The following is a 25,368-nucleotide window of genomic DNA, read 5'->3' as shown; positions in this document are numbered from 1 at the left end:
GGGTGAGTGGAGAGGAGGATAAATATGTGAGAGATGTGGAGGTAGATCTTTAGTCTTCAGTTTCTTCATCTAGAAAATGAGATCACAAGAGCAGGACACCATCAAATACTTTACTCAAGTTAAAAGTACTTGTCTTTGTTAGGTAAGAACATTCTTTGATTGATTCAGTCAGAACTGAATGCAAATAGGGCCAGTACCCCCATCTTGAATCTAGGGACTTGGTCATGCCCTGATGGATTTATATAAAAAGGGGAGCTATTTCAGAACTAGGGAGATTCTGAAGGTCTAGAAATGGAAAGGACGTAATGGAGGAAATCTGGACTCAGCAGAAAGAACCCAGAGACAACTAGTGGAAGAAGAAAGGGAAGGTAAGAGCGAACTGTGTCAAAAAAGAGAGATATCAAGGAAGGTCATAGGTCCTATAAGCATCTCAGAGCAGAAGACTTGGAATGATTCTACCAAAGGATTGAGGGAAGTTCCTAGAAAAGGATTGCTCTACCCCTAACTCTCCCCATGACACATGTCTATCAATAGAAACTATAATATAATCTGCTGCTTTGTTGCCCAAATGTTTCTAGTAACCTGAATTTTGCTTCAGCCATAAAGAGAGCAGGTATTAACTAGAGGGAGAGATAAATGAAAATGAAAGCAGAAAGCAAAACTTGTATATGAATGTTAGGAACTTTCCTAACTGGGGATTCAGAGCAAATCTGACTATATGCCTAATTTTCCATCTAAAATGGAGCAAAGCATATGGAGGTTAGGGGCCATTATATTGTTTGTAGGCCTTAAATGATTTGATTATTGTAATAGGGCATTAGAAGAGGCTCTCTTTCATGTCTGATATTTTACTTTTCTCTGAAATTACAGGAGGAATTGCTTTCTGACAAGAGGTAATGGTTCAGGGAAAATTTCCCATGCCACATCTGTAATATTAGTTTTAAAACATCTGAGGCAACATCTTAAGCAGCAACTACTTGAATTATTTGCCAGGTGAAAAGGAATAGCCACACTGCTTTTAGGGACACCAGGACTCTCCTGATCTGAAGTTCTACACTCTTTCCACTATAACATGGTGCCTCTCTTTAAACAGTATATACAGTAATAGGTATTGTTACATGATGGTTAGCCATCTGGCCTCCACCCCAGGAAGACCTGGGTTTGGGGACTGCCTCAAACCTTCCTTGATTTTAATCAAGGAATTACTAAATAGTTAACCTCTGATTGTATTTATCAAGCGTTCTTGTATGATCTTAATAAATGCCTGAGAGACTCCTTGTTGGAAGAACATTTTAAGGACACATTTTGCTCTTCCAAGACAAACACTTTTATGTCAAATAATAAAAGAAAGTAAAGATAGATGGGGAAAGGAATCAAAAATAATATTATTACTCAAGAAATGCAATCAAAAGGTCTTCAGCAACTACCTAAAAGCTATGAACAATTAAAACAGACCAAATTTCTCATCTCATTGAATTTTTTGAGAATTCGGTACACAACAATATACATTTGAAAAAATAAAAAAGGAAGAGTAGTCAGTCACAAAGAGTTGGACTCAACTGAAAAAACTGAACAACAAAAATCAATGATTCAAACACTACAAGGAAATAAATAGTTAAAGATTCTCAATTTTTTAGACCTTATGATGCAGTTGATAGATTGTCCTTTGAGTTGAATACCTCAGCAAATATATATGAGACAAGCACTAAAGACAGACCACAAAACTCATAATTGAGAGAGAAGAAGAGAGTAGGCTAGATTGCATTGCTTGAAATCCCTGCTACTAGGGGAGGCTAAGATTAGTAGATTACTTGCTTTCAGAAGTTTTGAGCTACATTAGCTGACAGATGTTTACACTAAGTCCAGCTTCAAATATGTTGACCCCTATGGATCAGAGGGATCATGCTACCTAAGGAAGAGCAAACTGATACAGGTCAGAAACAGAGCAGATCAAAACTTTCATGTCAATTAATAGTAAAGTCAGGTCCATAAGTGGACTGTTGCACTTACAACCTGGGTGAGATAGGGAGACCCAGTCCAGAAAAAAAAAAGAAAAGAAAAGAAATTTTATAAAGCTTTCCACAGTTATAAGTTATTTCCAAGAACATAAAAAGTATCTTTCAACTCCATTAAATCAACCTTTATTAAGTTTCTCCTATGTGCAAAGCACTATGTGAGACACTCTAGAGATGAAGACAAAAAAAAAGAAAAACCCATACCCTCATGGAGCTTACATTCTACTAGAGGGAGACATGTACACAAATAAGTATAATACAAGGTAAAATGAGGAGAGAAAGAACTAAGAACTAGGGGACTGAAGAATGCTTGATTGAATAGGTTACCTGAGTTGAACCCTGAAGGAAGATAAGGATTGTAAGAGGTGGGGATGAAGAAGGGGTCCATCCCAAGATAAGGAATGGCTTATCCAAATGTACAGAGAGAGATAGAATATGAAGTATTGAGTATGAACAATTTCAAGTAGTCCAATTTGGCAAGAATATAGATTGTATGAAGGGCGGTAGTATGAAATAAGGTACAACCAGTTTATAGGGTGCCTTAAATGCCAGGCAGGAAACTACTGAAAGCAATAGAAAGTCACTGGAGACTTTCAGGCAGGAAAGTGATGTGATCAGAACACTGCCTTTGGAAGATTATTTTTGAAACTTTTGAAAGACAGATTAGAGAGTGGAGAGACTAAAAACAGGGAGTTTCATAGTTTCATGGCTTTAACATAACTATTCTCACAGTTATGCTACATGGTTGGTTGTGAATCTTGGGACATGACACTCTTCAAAATATAAAAATAGTGTTTGGCCCAAAAGACAAATGGTGAGACACAAGGTACTTACCTTGTAAATAGAAGGTAACATATTTTTAATAATAACCTACAGGAAAGTGACATAAAAGGTATTACTTAGAAAGTGTATGATTGGTGGGTGCTAAGGACAAAAACATAGTCTGGAAAAGCCAAGCTGACATGGACTGAAATGGAGGAGAAAGACATAAGTTTTGGTTCCCAGGGTTTTTAACACTTTGTTATTACTGTACCAAGGGAGAAAGGGAAGTGACTATGAAAAGAAACTTTTAAACTCCAATGTCTAACACTGGTGCCATGAGTTTAGAGTAACATAGCTCAGTTATATGTGTCAGATCAAGGGATAAATTGGAAAATATTTACAATTTGATTCAATACACTTTTATTTACTTTGCACTTTCTTTTTATTAAATGCTTTTTGTTCTAGTTTTATATGTCATTTGTCTTGGTCTGGCAAAGTATCATGGGATGGGAGTGGGAGGAGATGGTTAGAGATGTGACTGTGGGTACTAATCCAAACTAGGACATCAAAGATGGAATATAGCAAGTGGTCCTTGGAAACTAAATGAATTTGTGGAGAATTTGTTAACCCATTTGATTTTGCCTTGTTAAAAGTTAAGAGTTTTCAGTAAGATTTTGACCCAAGTAATATATGTTCATTTGGTTGTTTTATGGTTGGTAGGCAGTAAGTTTATAATAAAAAAATTTTTAAAGAAAATATATGACTGGGAAAAGAGGCAATCCATATTGCAAGAGTGAAGGATTACAGATGAACAGACCAAGCATTGCACTACTATGTACAAATAGAAATAGATCTAGAGGAAGTCTTGGCATATTGGACAGATCTACTGTGAAGTATATATGGGACAACATGAACAAGAGACATGAAGCTTAAGAGGGTGTGTGGAAGAATGGTAATCTACAGCAATGTCAGGAGCACCTATATCAATTTGATGACTCATCTATTGAAATAAAATAATGTTAACTGACTCTTACTACTCTCCCCATCCTCTCCAATACACCCAGACAAATTTTAAATTCTCTTTTCTGTTCATGGCCATATATTTATATTACAGGTCTTTTAGAATGTTCTGAAATTATTCTCCATTGTATCCCTTTGTAAAAAGAGTGAGTTTGGCTTGAATTTTGTTTGTTGGTTCAAGAATTGTTTTTTTAACATGTAGAATGCAATGTTTTGTTTTGTTTTGTTTTTCAGAGCTCAAAAGGCTATGAGAATGGTACTAACAGATTCAGAGTGCAAAAACAAATTCTGTACACCAAGGAAAGTAGTAAAAATTTGGTAAGTCATAAAGTAAGGGCATTTTCATAGAATCACTTATTTTCTCACTGCCCTACAGCTAGTCTGTACCAAATCCATAACTGATAAATCAATTTCTAAGTGAGACACACCATATTTATTTGGCAGAATGAAGTTTTTAATTCAACAGATATCTATTTAGTGCCTACCATGCTCCTGTCACTACGCACTCAGTTCAGGTTCTAGGAAAAAGATCCAAGTTGAGGAAAGAATATTCTTGTCCTCAAAAAGTTTACAAGATATTGTAAGGGGGATAAGACAAGTATCATATCAAGAAACACAGGACAGAATATGGTAAGTTCCCTAATAGAAATTGTTGTTTGCAAGAACAAACCCCAAAATCTCTAATAGTTTTAGGAAGAAATTTATTAGGTTGTTTGGTAGAGGAGAGCTACTCAGAAAAGAAGTGTGACTCCCTCTTGTCTAGGTTTTAGAAGGTTTACATTACAAAGGATTTAGACAAAGGTATCTGTATATCAACCATAAAACCACAAGAACACAAACAATTTTGTTGAGAGGGCAACTTGAAAGCTAGGTAGATTGAGATAGATATGAGTGACTGAAAACATTAATAAAATTTGGGCAAAATCAAAGCACAAAGCAATCCAAAACACAAGCTTGGGTGGATCCCTAACAAGACCTATGTGTAGAGATCGAAAACAAAAATATTTTGGGTAGATGTAGGACCTGGGAGAACCCAAAATACCTCGTAGCCATCTCCAGCATTCCTAGAGAGTTACTGGGGTCAGGTAATATTCTGGGTATGGACAATCCTTAATCACATAGAATTTTATTTAAAAAGTATAATAATTTTTCCCAAACAATATCACAAATCATTTTCTCACAATATACAAAAGTACTATATACAGTAGAAAGAACAGAGTTTATCTGTGGTCGGGGAACCAGATAAGGCTATAAGATTTCTTTAAATGCTGGGTTAAAAACCAAGTATTTTAAATAGTGGTGTCAAACTAAATTAGAAACCATATATAAGGAACCCTGCTGGCTGCATAGTGACTTCATTTTAAAATATAGTATTATCACTGATTATTGTGTTTTTATTGAGTTTAATATGTTCCAGTTACACTTTAAATTAGTTTGGGCTGCATTGTTTGACAACTCTGGCCCAAAGTATATTTGCAGTTCTAAAATGTTTTCATCTGGTTTTGCTAGTAGCTTTTAATTCTGCTTACTCTAGTCTGTTTTCATCCTGTGTTTTCATTTAAGTGGGAAGCTTGAAAAGGATTTATAAACTTAACAAGCCTGTATTTATACATGCAAATATTCCATCTGTAAAGGAAATTTAAGTGTAATGGCTACTGCACATTCTGAAACTGGGATCTGAAGAGAGTGTTGGTGGTGATTTGTATCTGAAAGTGATCCTGATTACCAAATATTTCAACATTTTAATCAGTTGGTTAGATTTCAAGGGGAAAAAACCTAATACTAAAGATGAGAGTTGGAACTTTGGCTGTTACTGCTTTATTTAATACTAAGGATAGATGTTTCTTTATAATACACTTAAATATTACCATAATATCTATTATAAAGCTATTTAAAATAACACCTGATAGATTATTATGATTTTTAGGAACTGTAAGAATATAACTAATTTACCTGGAACTGGAAAAACTGGAACACAGTTTTCTGTCTTCTTTAAAGAAGAAATAGGTAGACCTGTTAAATCTCCTAAATAGTGCTATATTTTGGACCTCTGTTTGCACTGCTTTATGTGACTCTTAATATGTTTGGGGTTTGTTTGTTTTTTTTCATTCTAAATTAGTAAAAAATACTGAAATGCAAAAATAAAGATTTTTTTTAAAAATTTGAAATGAATATTAACTTTAGTTTATACTCATTTAGCCACTACTTAAATTACAAATGATGACCTTCATGTACTGTTTTGAAATCCTATTCTGACTTCTAGTTTGTAAGTAAGGACTACTAATGTTGCTCTGTCCTTGGGAATTTTAGGACAAAAGTGAATGCTGGGTACCCTAGTGATGTCCATATTATCTAGATTCTCTGTGTTTTACTGAATCATCATTTTTCTGCTGTCTCCATTATGTATTATTTCCACATTCTGCTACAATGCTTTAATGCAGCATAGGCACACACACATATACACATATATGTATATATACACGTGTGTATGTGTGTGTGTGTGTGAAAGAGAGAGAGAGAGAGACCTTGGATTTTTAATTTCAAACTCTGGCAGGTGCTAGAAGAACTTTGAGTGTAGGCTCAGCAATAGATTGACACCATTACTAAATTCAGAGAGGTTAATTACCACAAAATTGGTCACCAGGTAATGATTGATTTCTTTGACCATAGCAAATCACAAAGACATGTACCTTGAGACCCTTTCTACTTAGGGACTTACAGTAGGAGATGAGTGAAGTTTCCATGATTTACTGCTGAGTTTGACATAGGTTCATCTTTGGTCCATGTGGTCACCAAGGATGGTGAGTCAGCAAGGGGGTTGGCAAAATCACACCTTTTGAAATACAAACAAAGTTTTGTGTCTGTTCAGTGTTACTGGTCTTGTCTTAGGCCTCACCTCTTTCCCACCCCCTAGTCAGAAAGTGCCACTTTTCCATCTTTCACCTTTTCCTTTTGTCTCTCAGCTTCCTAACCTTATTCTTGGCTTTTCTTGCCTGCCATACATATGTTGCTCTTCCCTTGTAGACCAGGAAGATTCGCTTTACTTGTAATGATCTTTCATTGTTTTTTATGCTGGTTGCCTTGCAAAGGTTCCCTATATATGGAGCTATTCAACCAACAAATATTTATTGAATGCCTGCTTTATGAATTGTACCTATAAAAAAACCAATATAAATTCTAATAATCATGAGTTAAAGTGATCAAGTGACAGAATTCCTAAAGCATACAAATGCCACATGATTATAAGTCTGGGAGACAGCAAGTATAAATTAAGGATTTAGATAATTATTAGTAGTAAAAATCTAATAGTCAAGATATTGACAGTTAATTTTTGAATTCTTGCTTAAGATTTCTGCTTTATTTAACTAATAGACTAGTGCTAATATTACCTGTATATTTGGATGAACACTTAAAAGGTAAGTTGTTCTAGCAGGGGTAGGGAACCTGTGACCTCGAGGCGACATGTGGCCTTTCAGGTCCTCAAGTGCAGCCCTTTGACTGAATCCAAACTTCACAGAACAAATCCCCTAAATAAAAGGATTTGTTCTGTAAAACTTGGACTCAGTCAAAAGGCCACACCCAAGGACCTAGAAGACCATATACGGCTTCAAGGCCTCAGGTTCCCCACCCCTGTATTTAGCCCAAAGTCTGATGAAGATTCAGTTCAGCTGCATAATCTCTCTTAAAAAAAAACAACTGTCTGACCCCCTATAGCTAGGAGTCATCTTTAGCATGCTCAAATATTTCATAATATTTTATATCTCTTAGGCACTCATATTTTATATTTATGCTTCTATCCTTAAGGTTAGAGGCCATATCTTATTTATCCTTGTATCCTAACATAGTGATTTGCACATGGTAGGGTCTTAATAAATGTATATTCAACTAAATATACATAACTTATGGTTTAAAGGACTGGTTATTTGTAATAAATATTTCATAAAGATAATTACATAAGATTATCAGAGGCAGCGTAGCACTACGTGGATAGTCTTTTTTTATTTTTATTTTTTTGCTGAGCAATGGGGTTAAGTAACTTATAGAGCTAGTGTCAGTTGTCTGAGGTCAGATTTGAACTCAGGTCCTCCTGAGTCCAACACCAGTGCTCTATTCACTGCACCACCTAGCCGCTCCCTCAGAGAGTCTGATTCATGGGCTATGACACTATACCAACCACAACCTCTCATTCTAGAAAACTCTCTAAAACAATAACTTACGTAATAACTAACATTATACACTAGTAGCAGGAGTTCTCTACAGCTTTCTAGGAGTTCTCGAATGATGAAATCACAGGTCCAACAAAAAAAGAAAGAAAAGAAAAGAAAGCTATTGAGCAAAATTGGAGTCCTATTTTGAGACTACTGTCTAAGGAGTTCAATCAACCACTGCATTTATTAAGCATTCACTACATGCTAGGCATGGGGATACAAATACCAAGAATGAAACAATTCCTACTCCAAGGAACTTACATTCCAAACAAAGAAAGAACAACTACATGCATAAGTCAGGAATATAAAAAGAGTAAGTACAAGGTAGTTCAACACAAAGTAGCTAAGGAGGTATGATCCCATCAGTTGGAGGAATCAGGAAAACTTTCCTATAGAAGGTTTTACTTGCTCCGTGACAGTAGAGAGCATCCCTTGAGGGGAAAGTGTATTCCTATCATAGGAGACAGTGCAAAGTCCCAGAGACGGTAGATGGAATGCCATATCTGAGAAACAGAGAGGTCCTATTGGCCGGATCATGAATATAAGTTGGGGAACAATAAACAATGAGCCTCTTGAGATAGACTGAAGTCAGATTAGGAAGGGCTTTAAAAGTTAAGCAGAGGAGTTTATATTTGATACTGGAGGAAATAGGAAGCAGCTAGAGTTGATTGAGCTAACCAAAGAAGTTAGTGTTTAATTAGAGAGACAATAGAAAGCCCCTGGACTTTATTTAGAAGAGGAATGATAATGATCAAATCTGTGCTTGTGGATCCTCATTGTGGCATCTGTGTGGAAGATAGACTAGAGTGGGAAAAGACCTGAGGCATGGAGACCAATTAGGTAAGTGCTGAAATCATCTGAAGGCCAGACTGAAAGTGACGAGTTGAGGATGATTCCTGGGTTATAAACTTGAGAAACTGAAAGAATAATGATGTCATTGACTGAAACAGGGAAGCTTGGAAGAGGTATGGTTTTGGAGGTATTCCCAGATAATTAGTGAAAAGCCTACAAACGGACTTTGAAGTAACAGATAAACCTTGCATCGAGTCCCATAGTACTGCAAAGGCAAATCCATAGTCGTGCGAAAGAATTCTGCCTGACTACCCAGATGGCAAAAACCAAGAGTGAAGAAAGTGCATTTTCTAAACTTTGATGTGCAAGGGAATGGACAGCTCACAGATATGTTCTATGAGTACATAAATCTTGGATAATACTGTAGGCAGAAAATTAATTGAGACTGTAATTTTTAAAAATTAATAGATTGCATTTGGAAAATCAGCTAATGATGTCAAGATTCTCTTTAAAACAAAGGTTCATGTTTTCCCAGTAATGTTATATTGCTGCAAAGCATAGACTACCAGTTTGTAAAAAACTGAAGTGTTAAGTCACCAAAGGGCAATAGAAAGATTCCTGATAGAAAAGAATTGGATGCATCATTTCAATAAGAAGTGTAAAAGATATTACCTAATAAATGTGTGACTGAAAAGGAAGTGGGTTAGTCACAGTGAAAGGGAGAAGTATCTAGTATATATCCTGCTTGTACCCACACAAAGCCAAGTAGAGGAAGACTGCCAACATATTGGGTAGAACCCTAATGGAGGAGTTACTGGAAGATATGGACAAGGGACTCAAAAGATAAGTGTTTGTGTGGGTCGTGATCTTCATGATTGGAGAGAGTATCTACACCAATGAAATCACAGATCCATAGCATTGTAGAAGTATTCTAATACAGAAAGGGCTACTTCCTTAGCCAGTGTTTGCTTTAGTATTCAGAAGATCCATTCATTGGTGTTTTTACATTTTCTAAAACAGTTTATACTAAATCCAATCTGAGCATTCCCACTACTCAGGCAGGCTGCAGGACATGCAATTTATTGCCAGACTTATATTCAACTTCCCACCTATTAAAACCTTCTAATCTAACCTTTAAATTCCACACAAAAAGTCTCTAAGAAGGAGGGGTCACCTCTACACCATAATGAAATATTTGGGGGGAACTTTAATGATAGAACCAGTGTTTGATAACCACTAAGTAGAAAATCTTTCTTCTTTAAATTAGATTTCTAAACAGGATCCAGAGATTCAGAGTTTGTTATCAGACGGTGAAAATGGTACAATTCCGCCAAAGTTTGTCACAGTGCTACGTGGTGATGGAAGAAATGGGATGGCAGCAATCAGTTTCTTAGGCGCCTTGAGAATACCTGTGAGTATTTTTCTAAAAGGGGTCAAAATCTATTCTTTGTGTCTCCTATATGATATCATTTTATAATGCACATTGACGAACAGTTTTGTTTGATTGTCCTACTTAAAAAAATTTTATTTTATGAATTACATAGAGCAAAGAAACATCAATTTAGAATATCATGGCATGGTAGATATAGACACACCCACATGTGTGCAAATATATATAGATAAGCATTTAATTTTATTAATGTTTAAAAAAGAACATGAAAGTGTTAGTTTAAATAACAACTAGAAGAAATTCCTAAATTGTTAAGTTCTCAACAGTTTTTATATTTGTCAAGCTTATTTTTCCTTGCCATCTTAGTGTACTAATGAAAAGAGTGTGAAGCTGTGAAGTTCTGGATAAATTTAAAGAGAAAAAAGTTATAAAGCAAGAAACCATAATAGATATGTTTTAGGAAGCATAGAAGACTAATAAATACTCTCAGATTCCCTCAGTACACTTGATCATGTGCCATGCATTCTTTGTCCAGGGTTCCAGCTATCAGCAAAGTACAGAAAATTCCAGTAGAAACATGTGAGGAATGGAGTGGAATGATGAGGCAAAGCAGGATTCTTTTTTAAATCTTAGTAACTTTTTGCCTTGTGCATATTGAGGAGCTCCAGGAATGGGAAGGAAGGGAATAGGGAGGAAGGGAGTTACTCAGATACCAGAGAATGACTTTCTGGTGGCTTAGATTTTTATTTGTTAAAGTTATTTGACTGGATCAACAGAAACTTCAGGGATCAATAAAAAGAAATTTAAATACTATTCAAATACTATAAACTATAGGATGGGGAACAGGGCAAAGACAAAGATGAAACATGGAGGGCTAACATGCTTTTTCAAAAATAGCAACTAGATGGTAAAGGACTTTGTTTTGTGCTACAGATGTTATATAATATTTAGAAAAGTTCTAACCTTCCCCGTGGGAACTTAACACATTCAAAATGTGGGGAAGCATGAACACAGATTGGGAAAACATATGCAAGATTCTGTTTGAGAGCAGAAAATTCTGTTCATGACAACTTGAAACTAGAGATCTCTTGACTATTTTCCTTATAAATATTTATTGAGTACTTCCTTTATGCTAGGCACTAGGTGCCTAAGCACTAAGCCTAGCAGGAAGGTGCTAGGTTTAGGGAGAGGGCAGAGATTCTGTTTGAAGAGCTTATAGTTGACTGGGCATATTATGACATGTACAGATGAATACGAGATAGCAAATGAGACAAAGAAAATATAAGCAAAGTGCTCAAAGAATAGTTGAAGATAGAAAACACCTTCAGCTATTGGGACCAGAAAAAGATATGTAGAAGACCACATTTGAGCTGACCCTTAAAGGAAAATAAGGCTTTTAAAGGTGGGAATGAGGAAGACAAGCATTACAAATATGAGAGCTGAGTCTGTACACGGGTATAGAAGCAGGAGATTGCAGTCAAGTTTGAGGAATAGCTAGTGGTTCAGTTAGACTAAAACCTAGACTGTGTGAAGGGGAATGATGTGAAATAAGTAAATTAAATAACAAAGCACTTATAGATGGCTTTTAAACATATACATATATGCATATATATATTCTGTATATCAGCATTTATCTTTCAATACCTAGACAACTATCTATAGGTCTTTTATTTACCCCATATCTAGGCTATCTGGCGAATAGCCCCAGTTACCCTGTATAAAGCTATACAGGGGTAAGAATTTAGGTCTTATCAGGGAGAGGAGAAGATTGTTTATATGTGTGATTTTTTTTAGTCATAATTCATTCAGAGAATTTTTATTAGGACTATATTATACACAAAGCACTGTTAGGCATCGGGGAGATACAAACTCTAGAGAAGCCATACTCACTGCCTTCATGAAGCTTATAGTTTAGCAAGAGAATAAGACACAAATAGTAAAACTGTAACATACAGTATTATAAGATAAATGTACTTTAAATGTAAAAAGTGAAGTTTTATATAATGTTTGAAGGAGAAGGTAGGAGGCAACCAGTAGTGGATTTATAGAGAAGGTAGCATTTAGGCTAGGCCTTAAAGCATGAGTAGGAGTTCAATAAGCAAAGGAGAGATAGGATATTACAGACATAAAGGAATAGCCTTAGCAAAAACATATTCTTAGGAAAGAGAATTTTATGATTTACTGGAATATTGCGAGTATGAAGGGAAGTAATATGAGATAGGATCAGACCTCTGATTTCATTGGAATATGGAAATCTAGACGAGGAAATCCCCTCAACCAGTGCAAGTCAGTACCTCCTCTGTAACTTATAGCTATAGAGAGCTGCCTGGAGCACTGAGAGGTTAAATGAATTGCCCTGTCATGAAGCCACTATGTATTAGAAATAAGCCTTAAATCAGAATATGACCTGTGATGACATCTGAGGGAGCATTTTCAGTTAGTAGTCACAGCAAAAGCCAGATTTCAGGGGGTGGAAGACATGGAGCTATCAGGTATAGAAAAAAAAATTTAGCAAGTTTGGCAGTGAAGGGGGATAGTGATAAGCTGTTAGCAAGATAATAGAAGGGTCAGGGATTAATTGTTCAAATAATTCAATTAACTGCTCAAATAATTCAAGACTAAAATAGAATGTCCATTGAACACATAATAAATAGACTTGATTCTCAATAAATAAAGATTATAGAAATTTTAATGATAGCCAAGTTTTCATAGAGTTAGTTAGTTGAAATGAAAATCAGGCTTATACTCTTCTATAATAATATTGGGATTGGGCCCTTAAAAATAGCAACTAGCTCTGTGCCAAGTATATATTATCCTTTGATTGGCCCAGTTCTTGGGATAGATTATGCTATATTTTGGATGTATTATATTTTGATTTATAGATCAAGTGCTTTCAAAACCAAACCCCGGAAGAAATTATTAAAGGAGGAAAATAAAATGTTACTTGGTACATTTACATAAAGCTGCTGAAAATGCAAGATAAAAAAAATACCATTAGTTTTCTCTGTTTTTCAGGGAGTCATAGAGTTTTCTCTTTGTTTATTGTTTGCCAAGCTGGTCAGCTACACTTTTCTGTTTTGGCTGCCACTCTATATCACAAATGTAGGTAAGTATCTATTTTGCTAGAAGTTGAAATGTTTTTCTTTCTTAAGACATTTGTCATTCAGATACAACATCAATTTGGAATTAGGATGCGTCTGATTCCTGGTCTCAGCATAAAGGGCATTGCTAGAACCTCTCAGTGTGAATCTGTTATACTAAATATTTAATAATTCAGGCACCATGAGACTAGCCCTTGAGAACAGGGTAATAATTGAGCTATTCCCTTGGTTAGTGTTGTTTGTAGTAATTGACTTTGATTCCACACCTCCAAGAACAATATACATTTTTAAAAATTGTTGTGATTTAGACTGGTAGTTTTAGTAAAGATGCAATCTTGATTAAGTCAAGATATCAAGATAAAAAATATAGTCTTATTTTCAACATTATGCTTGTAAAGCAAGAAAATACACATAGCTCTAACTACTGTGTGTGTGTTTTTAAAGACTCCCTTCTTATGACTTTACCTCTTGATTTTTGGAAGAAAGTCATGACATTAATCATATGTTCTATTTATCACTTAACTAGATCATTTTGATGCCAAAAAAGCTGGGGATCTCTCCACTTTGTTTGATGTTGGAGGAATCATTGGTAAGTTTGTTAGTTTTTTCCCCCTATTTGGACAGATGGCTAGCAGACATTTTATGGTCTCTCTTTTTGTGTTGGTTTTAATATAAAGGGGTGAATATTTTTCTTAAGATCCTGTACTGTTGAACCAGTATCTTAATCTGGTTGTATCAGAAAGTACTCAGATAGTCTTGGGGTTGATTTTTCTATAGGGTTTCTTGGAACTGAGAAATGAAGGTGGGCATAAGATTTCCTGTGCTTTAAAAATGTTTCATTCCAAGTTCCACTAGGACAAATATTTTAATACTCATGCCTAGTCTGTTCTGAGGATTTATATACATGAGAATAAATGTTTTTCCAAAGTTAAGAGCAGTTTCCATTCAACATACATCTAAACCAACTCTGAGTGTCCTACCACCTCAGAATATAAGACCTAATCTACTTTATCCTCATATGTCTTCAGAAGAAAGTGGCTAGGTATAACATAACACTCAACTGGGAGTTGAGAGATAGGTTCTTACTCCTCTTTGCCACTAACTAGTAGCGTGAACATAGGCAATTCATCACCTCATTTTCCTCATCTACCAAATGAGGAGATTGGATTAAATGATCTAAAAAACCCTTTCCAGTTCTCAGAAGCCATATTTTTATTGTATCTTGACATAAACATCAACTGTGGTTGAGTATCTAGCCAGTAAGTTTAGTAGAAAAAATAAAAATGGAAGTAAAAAAGGAAAGAATAACAGAAGGCAGTTGGGAATAGATGGAGGGAGATGGGTTGTTGTTTTTTTCCCTTGTGTAGAGGGATCACAAATCCACTTTTTTTTTAATGACATTCTAGGTAAAAATAAAAATATTATACTATTAGTACCCCTAAACAGAGATGTCAAACACTTGAAGACCTACAACACTCCTGAGTACGGCCTGAACCAGATCAAAATGTAATCAGGAAATATTTAACAAAATAAATAAAAATACAATAAAACACAGATAATATTACATTTTAAAGCTAAGTCAACTTGTGGCCCTCGGGCATCCTTATGTATAGTTCAGTGAACCCAATTCCATTTGAGTTTGATATCACTGCTCCAGTGCAATTGTTTTATTTTGGGTTGTAGTTTTTCTTCCACTTCTTAGAAACTGCATATGACTTGATTTATCCAGTATCAACAATCCAATTTTCAAGTTGCTACCAGATTAATTTTTCTAATTCCTTAGATATGGTCATGCTACTTCTGTTCAAACTATTTAGTGGTCTCCAATTGCCTACCAAGTAAAATTAACACTTCTTTGCATGATATTAAGGGCCCTCCATCACCGGCACAACTCTGCATTATCTCATGTTACAGAGGCAATATAATGTTGTGGAGAGAGTTGGTTTAGGAGCCAGGAATACTTGGATTTAAGCCCTATCTCTAATACATAGTGGCTATATGGCTGGGCAATTCATTTAACCTCTCAGTTCTCTAGGCCTGTTCTTTATGACTGTAAGTTGTCATTGGCTGGAAATGTACTGAGAATCTGTCTTTGGTAAGAATTGCATGCTTTTAGATTACCGAGTGGTTTTATATAATTTTTTTCCGTGAATATACTTAGAAGAGGAGTGGGTAATGAGGTATTTTTTTTTTATATATCTGCACTGTCAAAACAAAACTCATCAGTTAAAAAGAAGTATATGCTTCATAAAAGTTAATTAAGTCCTAAGTAAGGGTTTAAGGAGTAAAATCTGGAAGATTTTTGAAAATAATTTCAGGGACTTTTTCTTCTACTTCATTCTGGATTTGGGTATCCTAACCTGTGGATAACGGGTATTACTATCATACTGTCTTATTTAAAAAGAAAAAAAAAGTTGATTCCCTTTATGTCATTTAACAGTTCAGTGATAATCATTTCCCCAGAAGAATTCCTTCCCTGCACTTTGACTTTCCCCCTTTAGAACACCTGAATTTCTGCCATCCTATAGGTTTGATACTTTGAAGATACTTGAGTATCTTCGGAATACAACTGTAACTATATAATGGAAAATATCCATGTAGTAATGAAGAAAAATCGTATTTTAATGTGATGGACTTCTTAGCACCTCTTTTTTTCCTTAATCTACACACTTCTCATATCACCTCTACATGTATTCTACATTAAATCATTCATTAATTCACTCAACAAAGATTAAGCACCTACTATATAATAATAGCTAGCATTTGTTAAGTGTTTTAAGGTTTGCAAAGTACTTTATGATTATCTCATTTTATACTGACAATAACTGTGGGAAATACTGTTATTATCCCTATTTTACAACTAAGGAAACCAGTGCAAACAGAGGTTAAGTGACTTGCCCAGGATCACATAGCTAGTAAGTGTCAGAGGCTGGATTTGAACTTGGGTCTTCTAGGCTTTGGGCATCTAGCTTCCTTAACATGTGCAAGAAAATATAAGCTCTTTTGGTTTCGTTCCTCTGATCATTTACTCACCTCTCCTCCTTGGACAGTAGAATTGTTATTAAGCTCTTCATCATAATCCATTTTTTGTGAGTGAATGATTGGTGATTTCATTTATATGGGAACTCCAAGTGAGAATGTCTGCTACCAAGGCAGATCTATAGCTATTCTGTAGCTTGTTGTCTTAGAGTTGCCTGGAGTACTGGGAAGGTAAATGACTAGCACAGGAGTCACAGCCAGTATAAGTGAACTTGAATTCAAATCTTCCAGGATTAATAAACCTGCAACCCTGGTCATCCTTTCCAGTATTGGTTGCACCTAACTCATTGGTCATGGTGGGGGTAGTTGGAATAATCTTTGCTCTTTGCCCCTTTCAGATTTTCTCTACCATCATCACTCAGCAACTTCTCCTTTGAGTTTCATTCTATCCAAATTGATCAACCATTACAAATCCTGATGGACTTTCATTACCAATGGCCAGGACATTTGCCTTCTTTTCTCAATGAGTTTGGTGCATGATTGACAGTCTGTCTCCATGACCACTCCACCAACTCCTGCCCTAATACAAGGGGACTTTGACATATACATTGATGTTTCCTCAAGTACCCTAATCTTCTTGTTCTCCAATTTACTCAACTCCCATGATTTATTCCTCTACCTCAACTACAGGCAAGGGTCACAAGGGTATGATTTTTGCTATCAGACACAAGTGTTCTACAACCATTTTTGTGAACTGACACATACTGGCTATGACCCTAGGTAAGTCATTTAATGTCTCAGGGCTCTATATAACTTACTAAGATTATAAATTCCAGAGATGATAGTAGCCTGCAATGGTTAAAAGAGTTCCCTCATCTGGGAGTTTCCTATATCAATGAAATCACAAGTCCAGTCCCAATTCCCATTAGGTATAAATATATGGATATGGATATATGTATTTGCAAAACACATACAAAGTAGGTACCAGGTAAACCTAGAGGGTAAGGTACTAGCAGCTATGAGAACTAAGGCCACCTACAGAATGTAGCACTGATTTTTAAAGGAATGTAAGGATTCTAAGAGGAGGAGGGGCATGGAGGACACCTTGTGCAAAGGCATTTGAATGGGGCATAGAGTATTGTGTTTGAGGAACAAGTAGGCCATAACTATATTGCTGGAGTATAGAGTGTATGTAGAGGAGTAATGTCTTAAAGGACTTCTAGGTTGCAAAGAATTTTAAATGCTAAATAGAAATTTATGTTTCATTCTAGAGGTAATAAGGAGTCAGTGGAGTTATTGAATGGGACAGTAACATGGTTGGATTCATGCTTTACAAAAAAAGCATTTTAGAAGCCATGTGGAGAAAAGATTGGAGTGGGGAACGGTTTGAGTTAGAGATTTACATTAGGGCACTCTTGTAATCAGTCAGGTGAGAAATTATGAGGGTCTAAACTATGGTGAAGGATCTTTGAATAGAGAGAAGAGGATGTATAGGAGGCTTGTTGTTGAGAAAGAAATAACAAATTTCATCAACTCATTACATATGGGGTGTTAATAAGAATAAAGAGTTAAGGATGACACTCAGGTTGTGAATATGGGTGAATAGAAATATGGTTGTAATCATGACAATGAGTGGGAAGTTTGGAAGGGGTTGGGTTATAAAGAAAAGATGAGTGCCATTTTAAACATGTTAAGTATGCATTAGCAATGGGATGTCCAATTCAAAATGTCCAAAAAGCAGTTAGTGTTTTGGGATTATAGCTTAAGAGAAAGACTAAGATGGAAATATGAACATATGGATCAGATCTGAGTTGAGATGAGAGGTGAACCATGGAAACTGATGAGATCACCAAGTGAGACATTATAGAGAGGACCCAGGGCAAAGTCTTTCACTGTTGGTAGGAATAATATAAATGAAAATCCAGCAAAGGCTGAGAAGACAAGTGAGATTGGTAGAAGGAGAACAGAGAAAGAGTGACATCACAAAAAGCCAGGGAGGATAAAATATCCGTGAGGAAAAAATGGTAAGTAGTGTCAAATGCTATAGAAAGGTTAAGAAAGATAAGGATTGAGAAAAGGCCATTGGATTTGACAATTAAAAACATCACTGGTAACTTTGTAGAGAGAAGTTTCAATTGAATGATGAAGCCAAAGAGTGAGAGGAGAAAGTGGAGACAGCAAAGGTAGACAGCTTTTTCAAGTTTAACTGAGAAAAAAGAGAGAGATAAAACAATAACTAGCATAGATGATAGGAACAAATGACAGTCTTTTAAAGGAGGAGAAAGCTTGATCATGTTTATAGGCAAAAAAAATCTATTTTAGAAACCATTAGACAGGGAGAGAATTAATATTGTGAGGGGAGGGAGAAATCCATGAAGATCTATGAGGAGTCTGTGGAGAACTCAGATTGGAAGGAGCTAATGGGAAACTTCACAAGAGCTATGTTATCAAGAAACCTTATAAACTAATAAGAATTATACGAAGAGTTTTGAGAGGCTGGCAAGTATAATGTATTTTGGCGAGATTACGTCCTGTGATGCCTGAAGAGAGGGCAAGTATAGGGGCCGTGTGTATTGCCCAAATAAACTAGGTACAAGAGTTTTCTAAATGCAGCTAATGAGGAGACATAGAGAGATAGCTCTGGAAAGACTTTGATTCCTGCCTACAAGGATCAGAAGAAAGGGCTATAAGTCTGCCTGCTCTGTTCTTCCCTAAGAGGGAAGGGTACTAGAGAGAAGGTAAGAAGGAAATAACCTTTTATATGGTACCCACTATGTGCCAGGCATTGTGCTGTTAAGTGCTTTTACACATACTGTCTCATTTTATCCTTACAAACAACCATGAAACATAGGTGCTATTATCCCCATTTTATAGTTGAGATAGAGGTTAAATGACTTGCCCAGTGTTTTATAGCATGTAAGTATGTGAGACCAGGTTTGAACTTAAGGCTTCCTGGCTCCGAGAGCAGTAATCTATCTGCTGCACCACCAATTAAGCTAAAATTTCATTTATCTTCAGAACTTCACCTAAATATTGCTAGTCAAGGGGAATTTTTGTTTAGGTCCAAGCTATTTTGCTGGTTGATGTTTCTTATAGGGGAAGGGGAACCCCAAACCTTATATCTGCAGGCTTGATTCCTTCCCACCATATGCTAGTTACACAAAAGACCATCACAAATAGTGGATTACTATACTCATTTATCCAAGCAGATAAAAATAGAAAATCTAAAAATTATACAGATTAGAATGTACCAGACAATACAGAGTGAATGAGCTCCCCCTCTGGGAGGAAGATATCATAGCTTAACCAATAGAGAGAGGACCCTATTTTATCCAAGGGCAAATTCTCCAAAAGTCTCTAGGGAGAAAGCTAGAAATTAGGGAAATGTTGAGAAGCTGTTTTCCCCTATAGGTTCTTTGTCTCCATGGGTCTTCTCCCTGAAGAGGGTCTGGAACCATGTGTGTCCTCTCTTGAAGCAGGAATCAAGAAGAATGTGTCTCCCTCTCTAAAGCTCTGGTGCCAACTCTGCCTCTCATGTAGGTACACAGCATTGATTCATCATTCTCTTTATCAATGAGGAGTGTTATGCAAATGGCTTCAAACCTAGGTTACACAAAGACTAATCTGGCATACTTTCTTTTCTTTCTTTCTTTCTTTTTTTTTTTTGGCTAGGCAATGGGGTTAAGTGACTTTCCCAGGGTCACACAGCTAGTAAGTGTTATGTGTCTGAGGCCAGATTTGAACTCAGGTCCTCCTAAACCCAGGGCCGGTGCTCTATCCACTGCGCCACCTAGCTGCCCCTGTGGCATACTTTCTAAGAGACTGAATTTAATCCTTATCTTCAGGACAAATATTTTTTCAAGATTTGTAAGACTTGTACTTTGGTATCATGAATGAACTTGAGATTGTGTTTCCAGACAAGTGAAGAGGAGTATATACTGCTATGTTGAGGGTTTGAAGTGATACAATCTGTGACACTGGTCAAAGCCAAAATAATGTGAATGATTATATATGTCTTTGCTTTCTTATTGATGCTATTTATTAATAAATTTTAGAAATTCCACAAGTGTCGTATTTAGCTATGGAGAAATATAAGCATTACTAATGGGATTTTTTTTTGGCTTAACTAAATATGATTATTTAATGAACTGGAATGGGGAGACATGAGCTAATTATGTAATCAATGAGAACAAGATTGAAAATATATTAATAAGAAACAATCATTAAAAATCTCAGAAGGTTAAAAGCAAGCAAGAGAATGATTTAAGTGGCAGGTTGTGATTGGGTGACCTAAACATAAGTATGGTCAGACCTCAGATCCTGTTGAATCTTGCAATGATAGCTAATAATAATAGCTAACATTTATATAGCACTTAATGTATGTCAGGCACCGCATTAAGCGCTCTACAATTATGGCATCACTTGATCCTCACAACAATCCTGAGAGGTATGCATTATTATAACCCCCATTTTAAAGATAAGGAAACTGAGGTAAATAGGAGTTAAGTGACTTGCCTAGGAACACACAGCTAATGTGTCTAAAGCCAAATTTGAACTCAAGTCTCCCTGAGTCAAAGCCCTGTGCCCTATCCACTGTGCCACCTAGCTGCTCTATGTAAGGGGGTTGCACAACACACAGTCCTACCAATGTGCCACACTTATCTTTTTCTCTTTTTTTCAGGTGGAATCTTGGCAGGTGTGGTTTCTGATAGGCTGGGAAAGCGGGCTTGTACCTGTGGATTAATGCTACTGCTAGCAGCTCCAGCGGTAAGAATTTGAGGTCTTACTCTGCTTCTGCTCTAGTGGTACATTGGTAGTTGAGGCACCATCATTTTTTCCTTATAGTTTCAGTATTTCAGCATAATTGGCTGGGGACTTCAAAAGGCAAAGAGGGCAAGATGATGCTTGAATAGTTTGCTAAGTTACCAACTAGGATTTTTTTTTCTAAAATTCATTCCTATTACAAACAGAAATTAACATACAGACATAAATTAAGGAAAGGGACAGATCACATTAGAATGGGTTGCCAATCAAAGCGGTAGAATCTCATAGACTCACAGGGTCTAAAAGTTGGAACTCCTCAGATGGCTTATAAAAGAATATTAGCTGCCACTTATGTAGGGTGTCATGTGTGGTATTACAATAAGATAGAGGTCCTAAGGCCTCTGAAGTTTCTTTTCAGTTGTTTCTTTGGCTTTCACTTAAAAGCATCTATTCAGAATGAGAGTGGAAACTGTTACTGTCTAGCATAGAGAAAACAAAAAAAAAAAAAGACTCACAGGTTATTTCCAAATACAGACAGTTCTCACTTTACATACATTTGCATTACGCATATTCAACATAATTTACATAATCATATATAATCATATTTACATAAAGAATTCTGAAAGAAATCCACATTCCTCTCCCCCCAAAAAAACCTGTTAACTTTAATGTATAATACTGTGCACTCTCTTGCTCTCTCTCTCTCTCTCTCTCTTTTTCCCCTCAGCTCAGCAGCCTCCCATGTACCCACAAAAAAAAATCTTTAAAAAAAACTAAAAAAAAGCCTCCAAGTGAAAGAAAAAAAGACACATGAAAAGACTGCCACCAGGGCAACACACAGAGGATACCTTTCCCCTGCTCCACACACCTGCTCGTGAGCCCAGCCCTCATATGTCTGTCTTCCATCAGTCCACATTTAGGTACCACATATCTGTCCCCAGACCCCCCATGTTGTCTGTCCTCTCTTGTCTATATCCGTGTCTGACCTCCCCATATCTCCCCACCCCACCCCTTTCTTACTCTTGGTTCCAATCAGGCCCCCACATGACTGGCCCCAGCCCCCTTTGTCTTCCTCCTCCTGCTCTTGTTTCTCTGTCCCCAGCCCCTACTTGTCCTTGACCCATGTGCCAGCCCCATCCCTCCACTGGAGCCAGCCCCTTTCCTCCCTCTTTCTGCCTTCCTCCCTTCCCACATCCTGGGCATATTCACATTACATAAAAATTGTTTTGCATAGGGGTATGAGTAATGGTAACTTACATAAAGCAGAAACTGTCTGTAGTTGGAAGTCTTTCATGTGAAAGAAAGTAAAGACTTTGAATCCCCATAACTAGAATATAGGGCCTTACATAGATCAGGTGTGTGTTATTTTGCTTGGCTTCCGAAAATTTAAGATACAACATAAAGATGAATTTAAAGAGCTGCCCAAAAATGCAATAAGTTGCCTGTCTAGGTAGTGAGTTACACATCACTGAAAGTTTTCCATGTGTACACTAGAGAACCATTTGTCAGGGATGATGAAGAAGATACTTGTGTCAAGAAGACAGTGGCTTGGTCTAGAGGACATTTAATAGAACTTTCAACTCTGAAATTCAGTGATTCTTGTATTATGAAACTATTACTTTCTTATATTGCAGTGAACAGAGATTTACATAATAAAGCAATTAGGTCATGTTTCCAGGTTCAGCTACTAAACACAAAACTAAGAAGCCCATCTTAAAGCACCTCCGCCCAAAAAAATGAGAATAAAATTTGGGACGCTTTCTCATTTATTTCCTTTTACGGTAATTATAAATAAGTGCTCTTCATAAGCAGTCAAGGTTTCTCCTTCATTTTGCATAGTTAACCTATTTTAAGTGTTCAGGATATGTAACAATGTAGAAAGGATGTTAGGAAGAATATGAGTTTAACTAGTCTCTGCCTCAGTACTCTTCCCCTAGCTATTGAATGCAATCTCAGGTAGAACCCATGGATGAACTGGGGTTGTGGACAGGGGAAGACACATTCCAACAATTCAATGTGACATACCCTCACTAACTGGCAGTTACCTTAAGCTTATGGATCTACTTCAGTATTTTGAAATACCCATGAGTTCATTCAAGTAAACATTCCCTCCACTAATGCAAATCAAAACCCCTCCTCGCCTTAGTAATTTCACAATTGAGTGAGGCCTAAGAGCAGCCATCACTTGGTGGCTAACCTTTTGGTGGTGAGCTGAGTCTTTCCAGACTTAGGTAGGGCTGGTCCATAAACTACAGACACATGGTCTGTCTTATATTAAAAAAAAAATCATAGAATCAAAGAATCAAAAGAGAGCTTGGATTTCACTAAAAATCTCATCCAGAACATTCTTAAGACATGGTCATCTACTTTCTGCCTTAAACATCCATTGAAGAGAGCAGCCCATTATGTTTTTAGATAGTTCTGATTATTAGGAAGTTGTTTTTTCTCCACATCATCTAAGTCTGCTCAGAAACTGTCATCCATTGCTTCTATTTCTATCTTCTGAGGCCAAGCAAAAAATGCATAGTCTCTTCATATGATAACTCTTCAAATACTTGAATACATCTGTCATGTCCATTCCAATTCTCTTTGCCATGCTAAGCATTCCCAGTTCATTAATCACTCCTCCCATGGCATGTTCTCCAGTCCTATCACTATCTTGATCACACATTTCTGCACATATTCCAACTTGTCTGTGTTTTTCCTAAAACATGTTGTCCAGAATTGAACATAATATTCAAGATGTGGCCTGAGCAGAGTAGATCATAGAATTATTACCTCTGGAAATTATGTCTCTCTTAATACAACTTTGGATAGCATTAACTTTTTCAGCTGTCCTATCCTGCCTATTATTATCCACTACAGCCATCTTTTTTCTTTTTTGTCTTATTCTCTTGATTTATTTTTAATTTTTAAAACATTTTATTATGGTGAATTTTACAAGCATCACTAAAATAAAATTTCTTAGAAAAAGAAGAACAAAAAAAGATTATATATGGCACTATGAATTTCTATTATGTAGTTTGGTTTTTGTTGTTTTTGTTTGTTTTGTTGTTTTTTGGTGAGGCATTTGGGGTTAAGTGACTTGCCCAAGGTCACACAGCTAGTGTCAAGTGTCTAAGGCCAGATTTGAACTCAGGTCCAACTCCAAGGCCAGTACTCTATCCACTGTACCACCTAGCTGCCCCTGTAGTTTGGTTTTTAAAATACACACATGTATGTATTATTTAAATTTGGCACTAGAAATCCAATGGTTGTCTGCTTATCAAAGTCCTCTTCTGAAATTCCTTCTCTTTTCTTCTACATATGTTTTTAATATTTAATTTTAATTAATGCTCTTTTCTTCTTTTTTATCATTATCATTATTCCCTCCATTTTCCCACAATTCTCTGCCTTTCAAAGAAAAGAAAATCCTTCCCTTTTAATAAGTATTGGCAATTGAAACAAATCCCTGCATGTACTGAAAGTATCTGAAAATTCATCTCAACATTCATCTGTCTACCAAGATATATTATTTCTCATCAGTCTTTCACAGTTGTTTTCTTTTGTATTGTTGAAATCATTATGTGGACTGTTTCCCCATTCTGATTCTTTGACTCTGCATCAGTTCACTCAAGTGCTCTCAGGTTTCTCTGAAGCCATTCCTTTTGTCATTTTTTATGGTACCATAATTCCATTCCATTCATATACCTTAATGTATTCGTTCATTCTTCCAACTGATGGTCACCTTCTTAATTTCCAGTTTTTGGTCCCCAGATCTTTTTCATAGGAACTGTTGTCTGGTAACAAGTTCTACCCTCTATACTTGTGGAATTGATTTTTTGACCCCCTAATGTAAAATTTTACATTTATCCTTATTCAATGCTGTCTCGTTGGACAAAGAGTATCCTTCTGGCCTATTGAGATCTTATGGGAATTGGGCTCTGTAAGTCATGTATTAAATAGCCCTCAAAACTTGGTATCATCTACAGAGTTAACAAACATGCCATTTTGCAAGTCATTGGTAAAAATTAAGAATACAAGGCCTTAGATTCCTAGGCCATTCCACTAGACATACTATCCAAGTTAACATTAATGACCAATCTTTGTGTTCAATCCTTCAACTAGTTCAAAAACTACCTATTTTATCCTCTAGCCCAGTGGTGTCAAATTGAAGTAGAAAGAGATGTATGTGGACTGTATATTGACTTTAAAAAACCACAAATCAATATTATCTATGTTGTATTGTATTTTTATTTATTTTGTTAAACATCTCCCAATTACATTTTAATTTGGTTCAGGCCACACCGGCTCTTGGCAAGGGGAGTTTGACTGCCCTGTTGTAGCCTACATCTCTG

The 25,368-nt window shown here is 36.3% G+C and overlaps 1 protein-coding gene across 2 annotated transcripts in view; it reads left to right on the top strand.

Annotated features, from left to right (window-relative positions):
* SLC37A1 (solute carrier family 37 member 1) overlaps positions 1-25,368 on the top strand; it is a 162,656-nt gene that overhangs the window by 106,679 nt on the left and 30,609 nt on the right. For both annotated transcript variants that reach the window (XM_027843624.1, XM_027843623.1), the window contains exons 10-14: positions 4,032-4,115; positions 10,065-10,208; positions 13,203-13,293; positions 13,815-13,877; positions 20,949-21,034. In XM_027843624.1, coding sequence (XP_027699425.1) covers positions 4,032-4,115; positions 10,065-10,208; positions 13,203-13,293; positions 13,815-13,877; positions 20,949-21,034 — 468 coding nt within the window. The remainder of the gene's footprint in view (positions 1-4,031; positions 4,116-10,064; positions 10,209-13,202; positions 13,294-13,814; positions 13,878-20,948; positions 21,035-25,368) is intronic.

This window comes from Vombatus ursinus, unplaced genomic scaffold (genome assembly GCF_900497805.2).
Source record: "Vombatus ursinus unplaced genomic scaffold, bare-nosed wombat genome assembly UNPS02014924.1, whole genome shotgun sequence".
In the NCBI taxonomy this organism is placed as follows: Eukaryota; Metazoa; Chordata; class Mammalia; order Diprotodontia; family Vombatidae; genus Vombatus; species Vombatus ursinus.
Note: the sequence above shows the minus strand (reverse complement) of the source record. Positions and strands in the feature narration are given on the sequence as shown.